The 22,490-nt window shown below is 44.2% G+C and overlaps 1 protein-coding gene across 21 annotated transcripts in view; it reads right to left on the bottom strand.

The window, feature by feature from the left end:
* Window positions 1-22,490, bottom strand: part of LYPD6B (LY6/PLAUR domain containing 6B) — a 165,396-nt gene that overhangs the window by 5,451 nt on the left and 137,455 nt on the right. For 18 of the 21 annotated variants that reach the window (XM_084800022.1, XM_084800024.1, XM_084800026.1 and 15 more), the window contains 4 exons: window positions 18,335-18,445; window positions 4,476-4,559; window positions 3,985-4,137; window positions 2,559-2,657 (listed from right to left, as the gene is read on the bottom strand). In XM_084800022.1, the coding sequence (XP_084656148.1) occupies window positions 2,559-2,657; window positions 3,985-4,099 (214 nt within the window). In that variant the 5' untranslated portion in view covers window positions 4,100-4,137; window positions 4,476-4,559; window positions 18,335-18,445. Of the gene's footprint in view, window positions 1-2,558; window positions 2,658-3,984; window positions 4,138-4,475; window positions 4,560-17,909; window positions 18,179-18,334; window positions 18,446-22,490 lie in introns of those variants that run through there. The other 3 variants (XM_084800023.1, XM_084800037.1, XM_084800033.1) reach the window with 2 other exon arrangements.

Below are 22,490 nucleotides of genomic sequence, written 5' to 3'. Positions count from 1 at the left end.
TGCTTAAAAGATTTTTAAATAAGCAAAAGAGATGATATTCTCAAACCCAGAAGCAGATAAAAGGCTTTAGTTGATAAACAACAGATTGGAGCATCATGCCCAGATATAGTCAGCACAGACTTTGAAAGGTGATTCAAGGAATAGCACGCTCCACAAAGGAAAGGCCAATGAACAAGTAAACTTTAAAGCTGCTCAAACCCTTCTACTTGGTCTTCAGTGGGAACTTAAAACACACTGTTACTGAATTATATCGACCGTCTGAAATAAATTAGGAGAGATAGCTATCAACCAACCCTAAAACTTTAAAACAAATTAACCAGTCTCTTCCTGCATGGATTTAAAGTCCATTCTACAAGGTGGAACTCATGCCGGTACTATTAACTGGGCCAAAATCTGTGGCTAGGGAGGTCCCAGGTTCTAGGAGAAACCATCCTGCTATTGTTCTGCTAAAGGACACAGTGATAAATTGCCTCTATGTTCTCGCTTTTATACCCATAGATTAGTACGTCTCTCAACCTTCATCAAGGAATCTTATTTCTACAGGACAGAGCGATTAATAGAGAGCCACAAGTGGTCAAAGCACAGAGGATAAGGATGTGGAATCCTCGGTGTTAACTGGACAGCTGTACCACAGCGCCTACTCCAGGGCTCAGGGCTCGTCATGGAGAAGAAGGGTTCAAGAAGATTTTAAGGGCCAGGGAAGTGGCTATTTGCAGTGAAACAGTGTTTTCTGGACACCACAGGGCCACTGCATATAGGAGCTCACAGTAGCTCCACAGAAGACCTGTACAAGGTCAAGGCTAAACAAAAGGACAGGCAAAGAAGAGACTCATGAAATCCCACTCCTGGCTGAGGAGCAGGTGATGGCGTTAGCTTTCTTCAGGACATGGCCCCTAACAGGATACCCTTGGCATAGATTGTCTTTTACCCATCCCCACTGACTGGACTCAGTGAGCTGAAAGAAAAGGAAACAAACTCAAAACTGGGGAACAGTGTAGGGAAAAGGAATAAGGGAGAAATTGGAGGGGAATCAAAAGAGAACAGATTTCATGAAAAATGAATTATAGGTTTGTATAATATTCTAAAGAGAAAAAAATCCTTTAAAACAGCTAACAGAAAATTGTGTAGAAACAGGAAGGAAATGCACAATCATACATGTACAAGCAAATAACAATTTAAGAGCAGTCACTCTGCAGAAATGTAAAAGAACCTCAAGAAAAAAGATTCTAATAATTGCTTCTTCCAGGCAAGGGATAAAGAAGAGCACTGGCCACATAGATGCTACAAGTATGGACACTTAACTTAGCAGTGACTCTCGGTAACGTAGCCAGTGGAATTGTTTTTGAGTTGGGGGGATTCTACAGATTTCCTATATCGGGGGGGGGGGAGCATTCTACTACTATAAACAACATAGCGTCAATACTTGCAAAGATTCACGGTAATGGGCGCCAACCAGCAACTTCTAAATTGAATGTCTGTTCTGCTGGTTGTTTCTCTTATGCCATTGCATCTGAAAGCCTAAAACAGGAACAGCCCAGTCTCCTTACGGCCCTCTCGATTCTGAAGTCCTATCAGCATATCCTGCCTATGTTTTACTTTCAACTCTGCAATGAAAACATTCACTTTCCTCACAGCTCTATTTCTACCACTAGGAATTCCAGTTCCCATCTTCCATCCAAAAGCAACGGACAGTCCCCACTGGATGTATTCCTTGACTTCCATCTCCAGCTACCCAACAGCAACATTTCACGTCACAATCAGTATCCTATGTCAGAAAACAAAAAACAAAAAACACCTGCCTTTCTTCACACATAGGTCCCTCTCAGACTTTTTTTCCATCTCCTACTGCACCACAGTGGCCAGTCTCTTTCCTGCTCACTGAAGAGGTCACACCACCTATTGCCTCTGGAAGCCTTTACATTGGAGAATTCCCTTCCAGGCACACTTTTCCTGAAGATCTCCATCTGGCTTCCTTGTTTGGTCATTCGGGTCATTGTTTTAATGTATATTCAGAGAAGATTCCCCTAGTCAACGACATCCATTCATCTTTTAGCAAGTCTTTGCTGAGATATTAGGAGCTAGGCACTGGATTGGAGATGTACCAGTAAACTACCCAGGGTGGTCAAATGTTTGTCAGGGAAGAGAATGTGCTTCCTAGGCATCAGTGACACTTGAGAGTGAAGTACAGAAACCTTTCTTTGCTTTAAGCCCATAAGTACGACTTTACTAGGGTAGCACCAAGTGCCAAGCATTTCTGGAATTGTTTGAATGCCTTAGTCAACACTGCTTTCTGTCCTCTTCGTAAGCACCTTCTCAGGAATATTTCCAATGATGGATGCAACTGCATGCTGAGGCCGTGTCACCCATCTCCACATTCTCTCGGGATAAGCTGGTGTCTTGGATAGTCTTTCTCAAGAAATCCAGGACCCCTGAAGAAAGTCATTAGGCTGGGTTGGCATGCGAATCTAGTACATAAGACATCTCCCTCCAGCTAAGGGAAGGACCTAAAGAGAGGTCAGACAAGAACCTGGAAGAGCCTCCCAAGCTCAGATACTCACCCTGTGGACACCACTTGTCTTCTGCCCATCGGTTGCAATTATAATTATCCCCTGCATTTTCACAAGTGAAACACTTGAAACTGTTTGGAAATGGTGTGGCTTGAAAAAAATAAATAAAGTAAGGTCAAAAAAAAAACACACACATTTTTCCCAACATCAAAAATAGCACACAATCAGCATGTTTATTAGATGAGACAAAACATACAAGACCTCCTGTGTGGAGTGCCTGTGTCCCGAGAGCTGGCTGACCCGTCAGGCTGGTGCTTGGTTCATTTATTCCCCTTCTAGTAACTACTATGATCTTCCATCGTAGAGAAATGAAAATGGCCTCACAAGCTACTTTGAAAGATCCATGGTATGTTTCTATTACAGTTTAATCTTCTGAAGAAAGAGGAGTTGAGGGAGTGTGCAAGGATGGTAATGGCATTGGAGATTATATAGCATGTGCATACACAGACAAATATGCATATACATATACATTCATACATATACGTGTGTGTGTGTGTGTGTGTGTGTGTGTGTGTGTGTGTGTGTGTGTATAAAGGAGCTAGACAGAGACAGAGAAGATGGAACATCTGGATAACATAGAAAATACAAAGTGGCCAGACAGTAGTGACACACACTTTTAATCCCAGCCCTGGGGAGGCAGAGCCAGGTGGATCTCTGTGAGTTCAAGGCCAGCATGGGTCTACAAAATGAGTCCACGACAGCCAGGCTACACAGAGAAACCCTGTCTTGAAAAGTACAAACAAAACAAAACAACACCACAAAATAACAACAATGGCTCAAAACAAATCGAAGAAAGGAAAAGGAAATGCAAAGTGAAGGACAGCAGTGATACACCTGTCCTGCGCAGGGCTAGGCTGAAAGCAGCTCTCACCCTGGTTGTGGTGTTGCCAGCCCCGGGAAAGCATTTTAAAAGAGAAGAGGAGAAAGAGAAAGACACACATGCTGTACATCTCAGCCTCTGGACTACTATTCAACTGCTGTCAGTGACAAGACTTTTATGCAGCATTAATTGTGGGTAACGGTAATGAAGGTCCAGGTCACACTCTTCCTCCCATTTTTGAACTTTCTGACACGTTTTCAAAAAGTGTCACTTATGCAGAAACTTTCTATAGCCGGTAATCTTCTCTGAAGAAGAAATCCTCAAAGATCACTGAACTCTCTCTGCCGAGTCACGATCAGAGACAGTGCCCACAAGGGACTTGTTCATGTTTGCGTTCTTGAAGGCAAAGCCTTGAGAGACTAGCAGGAAGCAGCCCTCTCTAGAGAAGGGAGAAGCTTTCCACCACTGCACCCTCGGCCCGACAGGCACTGGCCCTGCCTCTTTCACTCTAGATAGAGCCAACCATTCTACAAAAGTGTGGTAAATGGAAAAGGGCCGTCAAACAGACACAGAATGAGGGCCACAGCCCCTACTTACGGTCAAGAGGGGGCCTCACGTTGTAGAAGTTGATGTTCTTGGCAAATGCCCAGTTTTCCGAGAGGATCAGCATCTCAAGGATGGTCACAGCCAGAATGTGGCAGAGGAGCAGCATTCTGACTTCCAAGGCCTGGGCAGGCCAAACTCGTGTGTCTGCAAGGAAGACACAGACTGGGTCAGCTCATTTGTTTTTTAAACATCAATGGGAGTTGCGTTTTGTTTCTGCTTGGAAAGCTCAATTTTTTTTTAACCTGTTGAAAGGGGTCAGTACCACAGTTATCAATCATTCAAGTGAAAGGTAAGTCCTTACTGCCTTCTACTGGCCTGCTGACTTCCCACAGGACACCCAGTCACCCTCCCCGTCCAGCCTGGCTACACTAGGTTCCTTCTATGCCTGGGGCTGGCTAGTTGATTCTCTGCTGAATCACACGGGTTGTTTGTTTGCTGGTTTGTTTGTTTTTCCAATCAACCTTGGTTCCTGGTTTATTTACCTGGAGTCACTGAACCACTTATTTCTGAAATCCTTTCCCTGAATAAACAGAGGTCTTTGATCAATTTCACAACTCCATCAAATCCTGGAGAGAAAAAAAAAACCATAAGAATAAAGCCAGCGGAGCAAATAGTGAGTAAAGCAGAGTGAGCCTGGACTAAAATCTCTGCTGATCCTAGAGCTCACGGGTGCCAGCAGAGAATAGAAGGAAGTGTCACATGAGGTACCAGCGCCACCTGCACCTGTCACACTGGGTGCAAGGACAAACCACCAGGATGCTCCAGAGGAAAGAATCAAAGTTGAATACTAGAAACAATACAGTGGTACTCCTGGTCCAAAACATTATTTCCTCTTTTCAGATGGGATTGAAATTCAAAGGAAGGACAGGCACGCACACAGTGCTGAGTAAAGGATGTGATATTTTGCGCCCCCACAGAAGCCACAGGTTCCACCCGTTGAAGCCAGTGTCGTGGGAGTACTTAAATCTGCAGTCTCATCACTGTCAGGTTGTCTGGCCAGGGAGAGGTAGGTGTGGGCTGCAGATGACAGCATGCAACTCGGAGTCCAAAAGTTCAGGTGCTGGCTCTGCTGTTTATTAGCTTCTTGACCTTGGGCGGGCTCTTTAAACTCTATTACCCTCAATTTCCTCATCTGTAAAATGGCTTAATAATACCCAAACTACCCACACATTTAGATAATTGTGAGCATCAAATACAGGCTCAGATAGGATCACATAGCTTTGTGTGAATAAAACAAACATAATAAGAGTCCTGTGGAAATGCTAGGGTTCAATAGCATCGGCCGGACCCATTTTCTTCTTGCTGAATCAACAAGTCTCAATGGCTTAGGAAATTTTTCAAAGAAAAAAATGGTTTATATCCATATATACACATATGGGTCTTCACATTAACTTCTCTGGAAGCCAGGGTCCTAGGGTGGGGGCTCCTGAATCCTACTTCTTCCCTTGTGGTGTTTTGCTCATAAGTAACACATAAGCAAGGGTACTGAACTGAATGCCAGAGATGACAGAGTGGCAAGATCTTCCCTTCCCTACAAAGGACCTTGGGAAAGCAAGTCCAAGTCACTAAGGATGTAGTCAGTGAAAGAAGGCAAACTGTGTGTATGGGACTTCTAAGAACACAATAGGGCTAAACTTTACAGATTTTGTTTATTTACATCAGCACATAGACCCAGACATATTAAATATATGTTTTCTAGTTCACTTTAGTAACCAATATAGAAATTTTAGAAGTCACACTTGTGGTCTTTCTGAAGAAACAGCCAGCTAACTACATTATCTAATCAAGTGGTTATACTGAAAAAAGAAAAAAAAAACCATTCTGCTTTTCTTATTCACACACTGAAATCAGTCCATCCCAGGGCTGTAATGAATCTGTAGTCAAAAGTTGGAACCCAGTATCCCAAGAGAAACATTTTATGATGGGAAGATGATTGCCCTCCCCGCCTCCAACTTCAGAATGAGTATGCTCTACAGCGACCCACGCTGTGTAATGCCAACGAGACTCCTAATGTGCTCTCCACTCAGATCCCCCTTTCATCCCGGAGCAGCTGTGGGTCCTTGGACAAGTTGCTGAAGCTTCCCGAGCCCGCCTTCCCTCTCTGTAGAACAGTCCTAACAGCTGCAGTTTGGAAGTGGCCGTGTGCTCGCTGAATGCTTTCTCTGGGGGTGGTGAAGTGCACTGGCTCAAATAGCTGCCTTTCGTCCCAACCCTTGCGATGCCTGGTTCAAGCTCATCAACCTCGCTCTGTCACAGTTTCTGTGCCTCTGAAATGGGCATAGAAATGCTTCCTTGAAGAGCCGTAGGAATAAAATCAGCTAAAGCGCAGATAACATTTGAACTCCTTGGTTAGTTATGTGCCTGGATTTTGGCTAACTCTAGTAAGCATTTACTGGTGCAAACAAGCTCCCAGTTTAAAACTACAATACCAAACCCCTGGTTTTCCTGAAGTAATTTCCTTTTGAAGTCACAGCTTATTCATTCACTCCGGTCGTCATTATTGGCATCCAGGATGGATCATACACCGTTACCATTGGCTCCCCCAGAGATGCCTTTCCTCTCATGAAAACTGCATTTCAGAGGGGAAAGGTGGCACAGTGTGGATGTGTGTAATTCAAGACAGTTATAAATAACGTAAAAAGGCAAAGCGAGCAGATGATATCTTCGTATGAGGGGAGGGGCCATGTTGTATATGACAGTCTGCACACACGGCTCTCAGTAAATGGCATCTGAGCAGATGAATCAACTGGAGAGAAGAAACAAGCTAAGCCAAACAATCTAAAGAAAACCAACCTAGATCTTATGGCGGGAAGTTCAGAAAATAGGTCTGGACCGATGGCTCAGTGGCTAAAAGTATTTGCTACACAAACATAAGGGCCTGAGTTCAGGTCCATATAAAAAGTCAGGCACATCGCAAAGGTACCAGCTATAGCCCACATGTGTGCCTGTAACCCAGGGCCATGTAAGTGGAGACAGGAGGATTGGTGGGGTTTGCTGGCTGTTGGTCTAGCTCCTGGTCTCTCACTGAACAAGGAATGAAGAATAAAGGAGGAACAACTGATTTCCTTCTCTGGCTTCTTCAGCACACCCAGGCATGGGCATCCATGCACACACCTCACACACACATCTGAGCACACAAACATACACACACACACACTAAAAAAGGTAGCTGCAGGTGTGCTTGGAGCATGCAGTGTACTGGTTTGGGAGGATAGACGGGCAGGCCGTGGATGAAACCATACCACATAAGCACTTAGCACAGAGGAAGGATAGCAGGCTACCAAGAAGAGACTTGATACCCTATGAGCATATACAGGGGGAGGAGGTCCCCCTCAGTCACAGTCATAGGAAAAGGGAGTAAGGGGAAAATGGGAGGGAGGGAAGAATGGGAGGATACAAGGGATGGGATAACCATTGAGATGTAATATGAATAAATTAATAAACTATATTTAAAAAGATTTGGATCCAGGGAAACCAAGAAGTTGAAAAAAAAAACCCACAATTGCTTTGTATCTGTGGAGACATTCCAAAATCCTCTGCCTTGTCTGTTGTTCCTAGAATGAAAAGGATGTGCGTAGTGGTGAAGGCAGAGGAAGGTGGGATTCAGAGCCAACAAAGGGTCTCTGAGGGGTTCAAACTACTGAGTGGAGTTTGAATGGCCCCGTTGGTCAAGTGTGGGATGAATGCTGATCTCTAGCACCATCAGTGTAGAAAGCCAGGCAGGGCGGTGTGTGACTATAGTTCCTGCATGGGAAGGTGGTGACGGGGGTCCCTGAAACTAACTGGTCAGTCACCCCAGCCAATCAGTGACGTCTAGTTCAATTGCGTAAGTAAGGTGAGACGTGACTGAGAAAGACTTTCACCTTGACTTCCAACTTTCATAAGCACAAGCATACGTGCACACGTGTACGTACCCCCACATATACAAGTATAGAAAGAAACTAACAAAAATCTAATGAACAAGCCTAAGAATAAGATTTATTTTTTTTTTGATTCTCCATGCTATGATGCAGCACTGCAGAAACTGACTCATTAACATTGTGCAACTGGGGAAACTGAGGCTTGGAGGCAGGAGACTGGCACTGACGTAGTAGCCCCTCAAAAAATGGTACCTTTTGACTATCAGAGATATGCAAAACAGGAGAGTCTGAGTCCCACAGCTCTGCATCTACACAGCCAAAGTGTATTTTCATTTCCACTTCAAAGTGAAACAGCAAAGCCCTATTCCAGCAACAGGCTCCAAAACCGAAAAAGGTTGCCTGTCAAGTGAGGAATGAACTAAGTGAAAGTGCCTTCTATTTCCTGAGTCGGCTTTATAACGTATTACCATACACTGTTTCCCGAGCAACAGCGTCTGTCTCTATCTTCTTCCGTATACAGGCTTAGGTTGACCATGGCTGTGTTTATTTTTCACAAGCAGATGACATCAGAGTAATGAACAAGTAAACGGTTAAATAGAGTGTCCTGGAGTTGCTGTACATTGAGAATCACTTCACGGAGCCTCTAAAATAAAATACATCTGTGGAGACGTTGCTGAGGAGGCGTTCACCACTGCAGTCTCTGTGGCAGGCAAGGTTGCAGGAGAGCTTGTATTTCATTCCGCGGAGAGGGTGGGGTCTGTAATATATGCTAGGGTAAACCAGGCTATTTTCTCGATGGCCACCACTCAGACTAGTGTTGCTTCTTCACATAGGATGAGGGGAAAACCGTGAGGTTTTGAAGGTAATTGGTACAAATGTGTGTGTAGATCTATCTCAATGGGTGGAGGAGCTCAGACGGTTCTGAGACCAACATGATGGTGAAAAATTGCTGCTTCCTGCTTCAGAATATAGCTGTAATGGTTGGCTTCCTGGTAAGAGTGCTTTTTTTATGCTGACACTAAGAGAAAAGTTCCACGGTACACCATGTCTACAACTCTTACACTCAATGGAAGATTTAAATGTCTTTCTCCAAGAGAGCTTACTGCTTTCCGCCATGTTTCCCTGAGACAGGCTTGGGTAAAAACCCCATGTGTGTGTGTGTGGGGGGGATGGTCTTCCCTATTTTGAGTCCCTTCTTTGGGAGATACAGTAACTTGCTCCAGAATGCAAACAGCTTTTTTTTTTTTTTTTTTTGGCCAGGAGAACAGAGAGATTTCGTTAAGGCATACTTGTAGAGATACAGGAAGCAACTTTCAGGCAGTCCAGGGAATGGCAGATAGCCAGATTTGAAAGCTCAGGAACCCCCTCCTGAGACTGGCCCATACCTGCCCAGAATAAAAGACCTGGTTCACGGGAAGGCACACGGTTCAGAAGCAGGCCACCTTCCCAAGCCCCAGTGCTCTTAATCACACAGCTGAAATTTCTGCAAAGCCGGTGGGGTCCTCAAGAAGCAGGATGGCACTGGCACCCTTTGGGGCTGTCAAAGAACTACTTTATAAAAATATTCCTCAGATGTACGCTCAGCACATAACCACATACTCAGTAAATACGTTTTGGAATAGAACCAACATCATTATCTATGACCTAGACAGAGCACCCACCTTCTGTCGTGGGTAAAACAAAGGCATGTGCAGTAAGAAGCTGGCAGGGCATCCAATGCTGTTAAATGATGGAGTCCCACCAGAGCCCAAAGAGACCAACGCCGGGCAGTCAATACTGCATGTCTTACCCAATTCCTAAACTATGAGTCAGCAAGCACAAAGGTACCTTCAAGTGCTAATGAACGAAGTGAACAGATAATTGAAGGGAAGCGAAGTGCTCCTCCTGAGTCCAACATGCCCGTCAACACTCACATTCGCACCTCCCTGCAAGCAGCACTTAACTGCAGTCAGCCGCTCTAATGACACTGTTAATAAGCCTGGCTTCCCTTGTAAAAAAAAAAAGGGGGGGGAGGGTTGAAGGCAAAGTGGAAATTCAAAATGGGTGCTGAAAATTTAGTGGGAACGAATGGAACAGGAGAAAATATTCCTCTGGAAAGGGGAAGAATTGCCAGAAGGAAACGTCACCGCTATCCGCGGCTAGAGTGGGGTATGGGCTGCTTCTGGCTGGGAACCCAACGAGGTGAAGACAGACATTCGGGGGCCCTATTAAATTTTGGAAGAAAGCCACAGGGTATACATTCTGCCCACTTCCTTGCAGAGAGGCTGAAGGCCAGGTGCTGAGCCTCGCCCCGGCTTGGAAGCCAGCCTCCAGGGCTCCAGTTTCTGTCTGTGTTGGTGCTTTGCTCTCTATGGGACACAATGTTTGTGGAGGGCTCCCGCATGCCCACATCTCGAAGGTTCACTGTTTGCAGTCACACCCTTAGAGCTAGATTCTGCTGAGCATGCAGTTTAAAATAGTAAACAAGAATAAGCGAACCCTCGAATTCCTATAAATCACTGGTTAACAAAAGACAATAGGAGCTGCTGAAGATGTGTGGGACAATCTTCTTTGAGGGAAAAGAAAAATAATGGCCTTTGCTTCAAAAAGACCCAGAATAAGATCCTAGCTCTATAGTTACTAATTAGACAGTCACGAGCCTAAGAAGTATTGTCCCCATTAGCAGTAAGGAAAGTGACCTTAGAGTTGTGCTGGCAACTTAGGATATGGTACAAATCAAGACTAACTATTAATATATAAAGTACTTTCTATTTAACCTCAAGAATTGTAAGCATCAAATTGACCCATCTTCCTTCCCTCTCTCCCATTCCTATACCCACCATTACCAGTGGACTAAAGATCAGCTCAAGAGATAGAATTGCGCAAACTTATTCCATATTAGCTGCAACAAGTGGGACAATGTTGCAGTCTGTGAACTGGTTTCTTAGGAGGACTCAGACATTCTTCGTATCACAACCAAGTGGAAAGGCAAAGACCTGCGCACCAGCCCTCCCTCTGCTTTAATAAAATATGATTCTGATGGAGGTAGATTACTGAAGAATCCTAGTTATGCACCAAGATTCATGAATGTAACATGGTATCCCTATAATATCCCAGATTCTCATTACACTGCATAAAAAAAAACACACACACAAACAGAAAATGCTTATCAAACACAGGATCAAAACTTCACCGAGGTGACACCTTATTTCTAAGCATAAAGCGGAACGTTTTGCAATGCCACAGGTGTCACTCTTTATCTGTCACATGTAACCCAGTCAATGACAACGCCTAAAACAGCACTGGTGTTAAAGTAACTTCACTATGAAAATGCATTTAAATCTGATTGTGAGTTAATACGTGGCCAATAAGTATGAACCTGAGATACTTTCTAATTTTAAAGTATGATCCAAATTTTAAGAAACAGCTAAAATATGCTTTTAAGTTTGTAGCTTTCAACTGCAGTCTTGTCAAAGAAAATAATTTTATGTTCTTTCAAAAGGCTTTCATGACACTGGAAGAAGAGAAAGATGGTTTAAAAATGAAAACAAACAAACAAAACCACTTGGGAAAGATTTAAAAGCTTCTCTGAGGCAGGATGGTGGTGGTACACATCTTCAATCCCAGCACTCAGGAGGCAGAGGCAGAAAGATCTTTGTGAGTCTTAGACCAGCCTTGTCTACACTGCAAGTTCCATGACAGCTATACAGGGCTATACAGAGAAACCCTGTCTCAAAATATCAAAACAAAAACAAACAAACAAACAAAAAAACAACAAGACAAAACAATCAAACAAAAGCTTATCTGGTAAACAGTGACAAGGAGGTTTCCCTTTAAAGGACCCTGCTGGATTTGACGTGTGGTAGGGAGCTCCATCGGTCAGCTTTGTCACAACAAATATGCACAGTAACTAGTTTAGAGAAATTAAGTTCCCTTTGGCTCACATGAACGTTTCACCCAGTGATCAGCTGGCTTGCGTCTGGGGCAGCAGGATACGGCTGGAGTGCAGAGCAGGACCTCAACTGCTCCAGCCAGAAAGCAGATGAGAGAAAGAACAAGAGGCTGCGGGCCAACTGTCTCCCTTGAGAGCACTCCCTGCTATGGCCTGACGACCTTCCAATAGGTCCCACCCACATCTTTGTTGTCTTCCTTCCGTGTGCTGTTCTAGTTGGTTGTTTTGGGATGGTTACTCTGGCTGGCCTGAAGTTCTCTGTGTAGATTCAGATGGCCCCAGACTCACAGGGATCCACCGGTCCCTGCCTCCAGAGTGCTGGGACTAGGGGGTGTGCACCCACCATGCATGGCTATGACTTACCATACAACTTCCATCACTCCTAACAACAGTGACCTGGGGATTAACATCTTCACATGGGCTATTGAAGGACATTTAAGAGCTGATCCTTGACAGAATCTAATACAAATGTGTGGACTAATTTTGAAATTTTCCTTCACATAGGGGCAACAGTTCTTAGCAGCTTGCTTCCATAAATGACTTTTTTTTCCCCCCCCCCTGGTGTTTCAAGACAAGGTTTCATTGCGTGTGGCCCTAGCTGTCCTGGAACTCCCCTCTATAGACCAGGCTGGCCTTGAACTCAGAGATTCTCTTGCCTCATTTTTAAGACGCGCATTCCAAGGCACGTAGATATTAAAGCTCTTTACCTATGGAATAAAATCCTACATTGGATGACAGGGTAGAAAAGAGCCCAGAAATGGAGGATTTCCTTCCAAAAATAGAATTCTCTTTCTGCTGTGTTGCTATTTGCTCTGTGCTTCTTAGGAGGCGAGTGAGACACAGGACACAGACCTCATCACTCTGTCTGAAAAGGCAGCCATTTCCAATGCTTAAATACTATACCTAGATAATTCTAAATACTATATAAATAATATGCTTAAATGATTACCCTGGCAGAGGGCACTGGCTAACATCGATCATGCCTGTGACTGGATTTGATGCACTCCAGATGCAGCTATCATCTGATCCTTCTTTAAAAACAAAAAAGTTGCCGGGCATGGTGGCGCACGCCTTTAATCCTAGCACTCGGGAGGCAGAAGCAGGTGGAACAATGTGAGTTCGAGGCCAGCCTGGTCTACAAAGCGAGTCCAGGACAGCCAAGGCTACACAGAGAAACCCTGTCTCTAAAAAAACAAAAACCGAAAACCAATAATAAATAAATAAATAAAAAAGCCAGCAGCGGGTGTGGTGGTTCCTTTTCACCTCACCCCTTGGAGACAGAGAAGCAGGTAGGTCTCTTCAAGTTCGAGGCCAGCCTGGTAGTGAGTGACAGGCCAGCCAGGGCTACATGGTGAGGCATTGCCTACATTCAAAAGAAAGGAAGCAGGGGTGGGGGCAGGCAAAATGCTGAAAGGTAACCCTGCTGACATTCCGTGGCTCTCAGGTAAGCAAACACAAGAGTTTTCCCTCCTCTTGGAAGGGGCACATCTTTAAACTTGAGGGGGAGACCTAACTGGCCAGCAGGCTGCGCACAGACGTGTCACTGCAGTGCTGTAACTGAGCAGCTTTTCCTGCAGACCTGTGTGGATACAGAGTGAGCAGAAACATATGGTGGGCAGAGAGCGCATTGCCTTTATGGTCCACACCCGTGCACACTTTACTGAACTCATTTTCTTTAATAACCAAGCAAAGCTCTCTTAATAGAACCCCAAGCTGATGTCCCTGACAGCTGGCTAAAGATCCATTGCTCTACGTGTGTTGAGCGGAACAGTGTGCGCTGCCAAGGATGGGTTAAGTGAGCATTCTGTTATACCGTGGGTAAAGTATAGCACGGTTCTCTTTGTAAGAATAAAAGTAGTGTGTTTGTACAAATGTGGTTTTTTTTTTTAACTTCAAATTTTCTGGACATGGCAGAATGTACCAAAGCAGAAATCATAGGTAGTAAGTTCATTTGAACACGTGTGTGTGTGTGTGTGTGTGTGTGTGTGTGTGTGTGTGTTGATGTACATATGTATTTTCTGAGATGACTTGATTGCTTAAGCCAGGCTGTAAAAGCATACCTACAGCTCTGTTTAAGAGACTGAATTACCAAATATCTTAGTTTCCTTTTCTGTTGCTACGATAAACACCATAATCATAAAGAACCTAGGGAGGAAAGGGTTTATTATATCTTACACTTCTAGGTATCAGCCCATCACTGAGGGCAGCCAAGGCAGGAACCCAAGTGAGGCAGGAACCCAGAGGCAGGAACCCAAGTAGAGGAAAGCTGCTTACTGACTTGCTCCTCATGGCTTGTTCAGCCTGTTTCCTTATACCACCGAGGACCACCCAGCCAGGGGTGGCACCACTCACAGTGGGCTGCAGCCTCCCACATCAATTATTAATCTGGAAAATTCTCCTCAGCCTTTCCTACAGGCTAACCTGACGGAGGCAGTTTTGTTGTTGTTTTTGTTTTTTCCAGTTGAGGTTCTCTTTTCCCGGATGACCCTGGCTTGTGTCAAGTTGACATAAAAAGTAACCAGTGAACCACACAGCCCACTGTTTAGAGCACCCACAGTTGCCAATGGGGAGAACACCAGGAGCCCAACGGTTACTACACATTGTCCTGGTTTTTGTTTGTTTTGTTTTTGTTTTGTTCACTGTACTGGGGTTTTATGTCTCTAGCCATTGTTTTATGACATCCTTACCAACTCAATTTCATTCTCAGTTCTCTACCTAAAAATACACTGTACAAGCAGAAACAAGTCTATAGATAATCTGAAATGGGAGGGCATTTAAAAACCAACAATAAACTGCATGCTCTGGCAAAAGAATATTATGCTGACTTTTGCATAGTCACAAAAATCAGAACAGATTATTCAAGGAACTCTCTGGAAGCTTATAAAAGCAGTCCTAAGGAAAAAAAATTCTGTATCTTGCACATATAGCAAAGTTACGGTGTTGTCACTTGCACTATAAATCATCACCATAACTACTCAGAGCAGAAGGAAATGTACATATATAAAGATATATATGTGCATAATTTTGTATTCCCAGAGGAAGCTGAAAAATTATTTGCATTAAATAGTGTTTTAATTGCAACATGAAAAACGATATTTAATGGCTGGTAATGTGGTTCACAGTCCCACAAGGGTAAAGTCAAGTTAAGCTGCTGCTTGGTACAATGGGGAAAAATAGGCCTTTGGAGGGACCAGGCCTGAGCAGAAATTCTGTCACCTCTGTTACCTCCCACTCAACTGCTTTGAGACTCAGTTTCTCTATTAGTAAAACAGGGATTTCACGTATGCATTTTTGAAGAGTTTGGGGAATTAAAGGAAAGTGAAAATGAAAATGCTGTCACCCTGTCAACTTGCCAAGCCAATTAGAAAGCTAAATGTGGTGAGTTACTGTTTCACAATGGATTATCACACTGGCCAGTGGTGGTATTGTTGCTGGGAAGGTCACGAGATAGGACTCAAACTCAATATGTATGTTTTCCATTCTCAAATTCTGTGATTATCCGAGTAGAATTTAGAGACTAGAACGCATGGAACAACAGGATCTGGGACTTTCCATCTCCCCAGGATGTTCCTTAAGGCAGGAAGTAAACAACTTAAAATAGACATGGGAAGTCCCTGAAACCGATCAGATTCATTAGGCCCCTCCTTCCCAAGAGCGGAAAACGTAGACTGCTTGAGAATTACTCTCATACAAGCCAAGCTGCCCTGAAGAAGCCAAGACAAACCAGGCAGCCCCAAAGAGGCAGAAGCCAGCCGAGCTACCTGAAAGGGCCTTAGCCCATCTGAGGTGCCTGGAAAGGACACTGTCTGCCTAATGAGCTGCTTGCAGGCTCTGCAATGTGCACCAGGTCCCCAGCTTTTGTGAGCGGCGGTGTCCCTCACGCCGAGGCAGGTCTTGGCGATGCAGCTGTGTCTAAGTCAGTTCTGTTCCTGCAGGTAATCCTTCACCCATAGTCTTGGAAGTAAGCTCAGTAAAACCCATTGGTTCACAACTTGGAATCTGGTACTGTACACACTTTAGTCTGTCGTGGGCTCACTATCTGGGGTGAGTAGGCTTATGTGTTGCATCTCCCCAGGAAAAGTCTTGTCACACAACAGGCATGAACAAGCTCGTACAGCATTTGCCTTAAGAAGCCATAGGCTCGGCGCTGTTGCATGTCACTGTTTTAGATGCACCTTACTTCCCATCCTGCTTGGAAGGTCCAGTTGAAATGTTTCTCGATTCACAAAACCTTTACATCTGCTCCAGCGCATAGGACAGTCTCTAGCTAGTAAGCCGTAAGTTTATAAGCTATAAGGCTGACTTTTTGGGGGGCTTAGAAGATGGCTTAGTAGGTAAACTTCCTGGTATGCAAAGGTAAGGACCTGAGTTCCGATCCTCAGATCTCAGGTAAAAGCTAGGCACAGTGGTGTGCATCTGTAACCACAACACACGGAAAAGCAGCAGAGAGAGGCCTGTTGGTGGTTGCTAGATAACCAGGCTACCCAACTCAGTAAGCTCCCGGTTCCATGAGAGACCCATAATGGAGAGTGACTGGGGAAGACATTTGACCACATGCACAAACACGCATCACACCGTACCACTACCACCACCACCACCACCATCATCACCTCCACCACCACCACCACTACGACCTCCAATCACAACCACTACCACCACCACAACACACACACAGCCACAAAAAAACCCCCACAGGACTGTCTTCTTCTGAACTGGGCAGAGCAAGTTCCAATCCTTGCTTGAAATTAAGCTTAAGGTCTTTCAGAGATTTACAGACATCGTACAGGCAAGGCACTGTATTCCACTGTGATTATTTATCTAAGTTAGCAAGCTTTCACTCCATCAATTTCCCATATGGAGACTATGAGGACTCTAGTTTCAGCAAAAACTTACCCAACAAGGCCTAACACATCTGTATATGGTCGAATGCACAGATTCCCTTAAATACACTGTAGCAACAAATGCAGCTGGCTTAGTCTGGTGAAGAGGAAATTGTTTCACTTACTCTTTCCTTGGCCCTTCAAGACCCACCCCCCCCCTCCATCTCTCTCCACCCAGGTCTGTGCTGGGGAAGCAAGCATGCACCATTTACAGTTCTCTTCCCAATGGCTCAGGTTTTGTTTGGCCAGCAGCAAGTGCTCACAGACAGCAAGGCAGCCTGGGAGTCAGGCTGGGGCTCTATTCCTGTGATGACCTCCCTGTCAGGCGCCACTATGTCCAGTAGTGCCTGTCAGGGTCAGGCCACACCTAGCATGTCTTAGATGCTGGTACCCATTTTCCCTTTGTCCTTTAGGCCTGAGTTAGGATGGAATGACTGCTATCTCTAGGTCTGGCACTCTGCTGAGGGCCTCGTGGGCCCTTGTGAATTGTACCTTGTTAACTTTATGAAATAACACCATCTGCTCATGTCATCTGGTTCCTGCCGGAACTCCAACTGAACCTTGAACCCAGGCTCTGAACATGGCTCTTTGCTGGGCAGAGGGATCACGGGAAAGCTGTAGTGCCTGAAGCCTTGTTACCAGCACAGGGAAAAACAGGCTATACGTTCTCCAGGTAGGAGGAAGTAACAATTGGATAATGCCGCAAATCAATCAGAAAGAAAATAAAAACACCACAGTTCGGTATCATTATAACCTCATTCAGAGATTACAACCACAACAAGATCTAGCAGATTCAGAGATGTTTCTCTCGTCACATTTTATATATATATACATATTTATACACATATATACACACATATGTGTATATGTGTATATATATATGTGTGTGTGTGTGTGTGTGTGTGTGTGTGTGTGTGTGTGTGTGTGTACTTATACATGTCTGCATGGAAACAAGTCTATTTGGATGTAACCAGTCCATGGACTAAAGAAACTTCTATTAATTGAATTGTGGTCTGTCCTAAGTCATTCCATTCAAAAAATTAACCTTGGGTTTTCACGTGACATTAGGTTTCTCCCTTAAATTAAGAACCTTCTCCCAAAGTGTCTGTTATATCTTAAATGGCCACCAAAGGCTCATGGGATGCAGGTCCCCAATATAATAGTGTTCAGTGGTCAGACCTCGAGGAAGCGACTGAACACAACGGTTCTCCCCTCACCACTGGATTAGTTCACTGATGAACTCACATCTCAGTGGCACAGTCGGGAGGTGTTGGAAGGTGAGGGAGAGGGACCTGGAGAGAGCGCATCCCTGAGGTCTGTCTTTGTGGGTCATGTCCTGTTTGGTTCTTTGCCGACGTTGGGTTTTCTGTTTGTTTGTTTGTTTGGCTATTATGAGGTAAGCAACTCTGCTTCTCAGCCTGATGCTCTGTCTCATCACGGTGCAGAAACAACACAGCTACCCAACCACGGAAGTCACCACAGAAATCAATCCTCCTTCCTCCTTTAAGTTGATTCTGCAACACAAGGAGAAGCTGAGGACCACTCTTCTGACTTCCACACCGCAAGCCTCTCCCTCTCTCCCGCTCCCCTGGGACCATGCTCTCAAGAGACTCATTTGCCCCAGGAAAGGGAACTGCCTTACTTCACATGCCCTGTGTACTTGAACTCACCGTTCTTAAGCAAGTCTTCCTCCTCCTCCTCCTCCTCCTCCTCTTCTTCCTCCTCCTCCTCCTCCTCCTCCACCTCCTTTTCTATTTCTGGCTTCTCTCATTCAAGGGCACCTAGTTAAAAAAAAAAAAGTTTAGCTTAAAATGCAAATCCATATTCTGTATCAATTTCCAGACCATAAAATTCCTTACTGGCAGAGTGCCCTTTGCTTATGCCTAAGAGAGCCCCCTCCACTTGTGCTTATAACAAGGCACACCTTGAGCATGCTTCAGAGCTAACTCCGCCCTCCTCTGAAGCCAAACAGTGACCAGCATAGGAGGCGAGGGACTGTAACTAACTGTGCCCTTTCAACTGCCTCGTAATGCCCAGTCCTTTGACTCTGAAGGGGAGTCGTTTTCTTTTACCCTTTAGCATCTGGCCTTGGCCATTAGGAGATTATCTCAGCCCAACGCCTCAAAATTAGCACATCCACTGCACAGTATGATTCACCCTAAGAGAACTTTCCCATCTGGAACTAATTAAGTCCCCACACACAGCTGTGAGGTAAGCATGATGTGGTCATCGACAAGGTGTGAGGAGGAACTGGAGCTGGGCCGGTCACAGGTTGTGCTAAAGTTATTAAGGATGCTGGCAGGGGAATTACATCAGCACACAGGAATCTGGCTCAGTTTCCCTGCCCAGTCTAGAACCCAGACCTATTTATCACACTTTGCCCATTTATTCCTTATTGAACTTTGTTGAAGGTTGGGGGCAGAGTCCAGCCAAGAGGAGCATTTCAATGAAAGAGCATCAACTCCTTCAGTGTCGTTTCTACACGTAACTCAACTTCAGAAGTCACTATCCCAGATCTTCTCCAGGCAGATGTGAAGCTGGCTGATGGATTTAGTACTGGAAGTAAGGCTAAGAGTGACACATCTTCACCCAGCTTCCCAGGAAGCACACAGTGAGGCTCACTCTCATATTTTCAGAGCCACGGGTGCACAGGCGGCCTTGGAGCCCCGGGTCACCAGGCACTGAGATGATAAAGTGCTCAAAGCGGCGACACAGTGGCAGAGCCATCTTGACATGCCTGACTAGGGCGCTGCTCGGCAGTCATCCTCAGGTGTGTTTCCCACAGAACAGAATACAGTAAATATTTCAACTTTCTCTACTGTCAGCTTTTCTGATTCTGCAGTAGGAGAACCAGGGAAGGCTGGTGCCCCGGGAGAAGCGAGTATCAACCTTCAAGGCCATGTCTTTTTTCTCTTGTTGATTCCTAATATCCTCTCTCTGCTCCAAGCCCCAAGCCTTCTGGCCATCTCTGCTTGCTTTGCTATTGCTGTAGAGCAGAGAAACATTTCCCACTCGTGATTCCATTTTGTCTGCGGGATTGTTTACGAATCTCAGGTATATAAAATAGCTATATGGATCTAACACTGACTCACAAGTCAGAACGAATTTTACTTTAAAGCAACTCTTTGGCAAATGTATTATTTTACTGTTTAAGATGAGAGTACATTTGTATACTAATGAGATTGATAAATGAGTTTATTTTTACACGAAGCATTAGATTTTTGGGCTGGTGAGATAGTCTAGTGGCTAAAGATGCCCACTGCCAGGACTGACGACCTGAGTTCAATCTCTAAGAGATACATGGTGGAAGAAAAGAGTTGTTTTCTGACTTCTATATGTGTCACATCACATGAGAGCCTCCTCACACAAAATAAATTATCAAAGTAAATTAGCTGAATTTGATTCTGCAGGACACAGAGGAGGTACACTTTTCAGATATTGACTTACAGTAGTCAATGCTGACAATGAGGGATATTGACTTACAGTAGTCAATGCTGAGACTGCCACTTTGCATTAATGTGCTGTACAAAATGCAGAAGAAACGCTTTGGGCCATTTTTAGAAATTGTTGGAAATTCTGTCCTCATCCCAAGCCAAAAAAAAAAAAAAAACCATTTTGTAGCATTTTTATGAAGCTCACATCAGCAACACAATTTGCACACTTAAAATCAAACATTCTAATGTAATAGAACCCAAAATGTGCTGAGAAATGGCGGAAGGACAATATTAAAATTCCTTGTTTTCCACAATTAAAGCATGTTTTTTGTAGCCTAGCATAACTGTCCTCTGAGAGGCTCTACCCAGGAGCAGATAAAACAGATGCTGAGATGCACAGCCAAACATTAGGTAGAAGAGTGGGGGGTGAGGGAGGGTGGAAGCTAGAAGGACCCAGAGGGACAAGAACTCCACAAGAAGATCAGCAGAGCCAAATAACTCAGGGTCTTACAGAGACTGAACCAACAACCAAAGAGCGTGAATGGACTGACCTAGGTCCCCTACACATATGTAGCTGACGGGCAGCTTGGTCTTCACGAGGGTTCCCTAGCCATCAAAGCAGGGCATGTCTCTGACATGGACTCTGTTGCCTGCTTTTGGATCGCTTTTCCCTAGCTGGACTGCCTTATTGAACTAAGCCTTATGTGCTTAGTCCTGATAGGACTTGATGCGCTGGAGTGGTTGTCGGGGAGGGGAGCTTTTCTGAGGAGAAGTGGAAGGGGGGAAAGTGGCAAGAGGGAAGGTGGGACTGAGAGGAGAGGAGAGAGGGGACTGCAATAGGGATGCAAGGTGAATAAATAAATAGTTTTCAAAAAACAATCATGTTTTTGTAAGAGCAGAAAACTCTGTTAACAGTGGCGGGGCAGGGGGGTGAGGGGGCGGGGGAACTACTGCAATTCACAGCATAACATAGTCTCAATCTGAGCTGGTTTTTCAGGCAGGCAGTAGTCACTGATGTCACATAGGGTGTAGGCATGCACAGTGCAAAGTATGCATGCTGTATGCTCAGAACCAAGGTTGCTGTGAAATACATGGTGTGACACAGACGAGCGATGCAAAAACACCTCGGATGAATTGTGCTTTGGATCTTGAATTAATTCGAAGTTTTTGCTTATTCAAAATCCATCACTCACTCTTGCCAAAGTTTTCAGGACCACACATACTATGGAGTCCCACAGGTTAAGAAGCTGTTCAGTATAGTTTGTTTTTACTGGTTGTTTCCTTTGGGAGCACACTCTCACACTCGTCAGCTCCTGTTCCTACGTTTGTCAGTTTCTAAATTACCAGCTTACAGAATGTACACTGTAAATCACATTTTCTGCCACCTTTATACACCATGGATTGAGTAGAGACTTACCGTTCCATTTAAATAGCAGTCCTAATAATCACTAAAATGTGCTAACATTTCAATAATTTAAATAGTAAAATACTATAAGTAGACAAATAGGACAGACTATAAAGTCCAGAAATAAACTCAAATATACTGCAAGTTAAGACGGACTTGTAAAAGTTAAGTCATGTCAGAGGAATGGGAGAAAAAGATAAAGTTGGACCCATACCCTGTGTAATATTTTATGTTATAAAATCCATAGCTATTAAATTGCAGAAGAAAATTTAAACACAGAGTGGCATCAGGTATTCTTGAGGGATTCTTAACATAATAATGTTATAAGAGTATGTTCTTTAAACAGGGCCTATATGTTATTAACATATATGTTGCACTTATGAAGAAAATAAAATGATGTCTGGAATTTATGTATTAATAGTCTCAATATGCATTGGATAAGATTGGATAATAATAAAAATTACTAAAACTGGATGGCAGGGACCTGGGGTTTGTTATACTACTTACTCTAATTTGTCAATGCTTAAAATGTTTTCATGATAATTTTTAAGCAGAAAAAGAAAATAAGTATGCTTGGAATGGGAAAAGGCCTTTCCAGCCATAGTTATAAAACACAGGAAATGAAAAACTAAGGTTTCACTAATTCAACTATATACTTTTTAAAAGTTCCATATGGGGGGTAGTGGCACACTCTTTTAATCCCAGCACTCAGGAGGCAGAGGCAGGTGGACCTCTGAGTTCGAGGCCAGCCTGGATTACAGAGCAAGTTCCAGGACAGCCAAGACAATACAAAGAAACCTTGTCTCGGAAAAAAAAAAGCTCTCTGTGGAAAAGATATATACCATAAGCAAAGTCAAGAAACAAGTAACAATCTGGAAGAAATATTTTCAAATCAAATCACAGACAAAAACAAAAACTCAGATAATTTTGCTGGTATGGAAACAGCTACTAGCAATCCATTTGGAACCTATGAACAATGAATAGGAA

Source organism: Acomys minous (assembly GCF_964271855.1).
Source record: "Acomys minous genome assembly, chromosome: 10".
NCBI classification, from domain to species: Eukaryota; Metazoa; Chordata; class Mammalia; order Rodentia; family Muridae; genus Acomys; species Acomys minous.
This window is presented reverse-complemented; position numbering and strand designations above follow the sequence as displayed.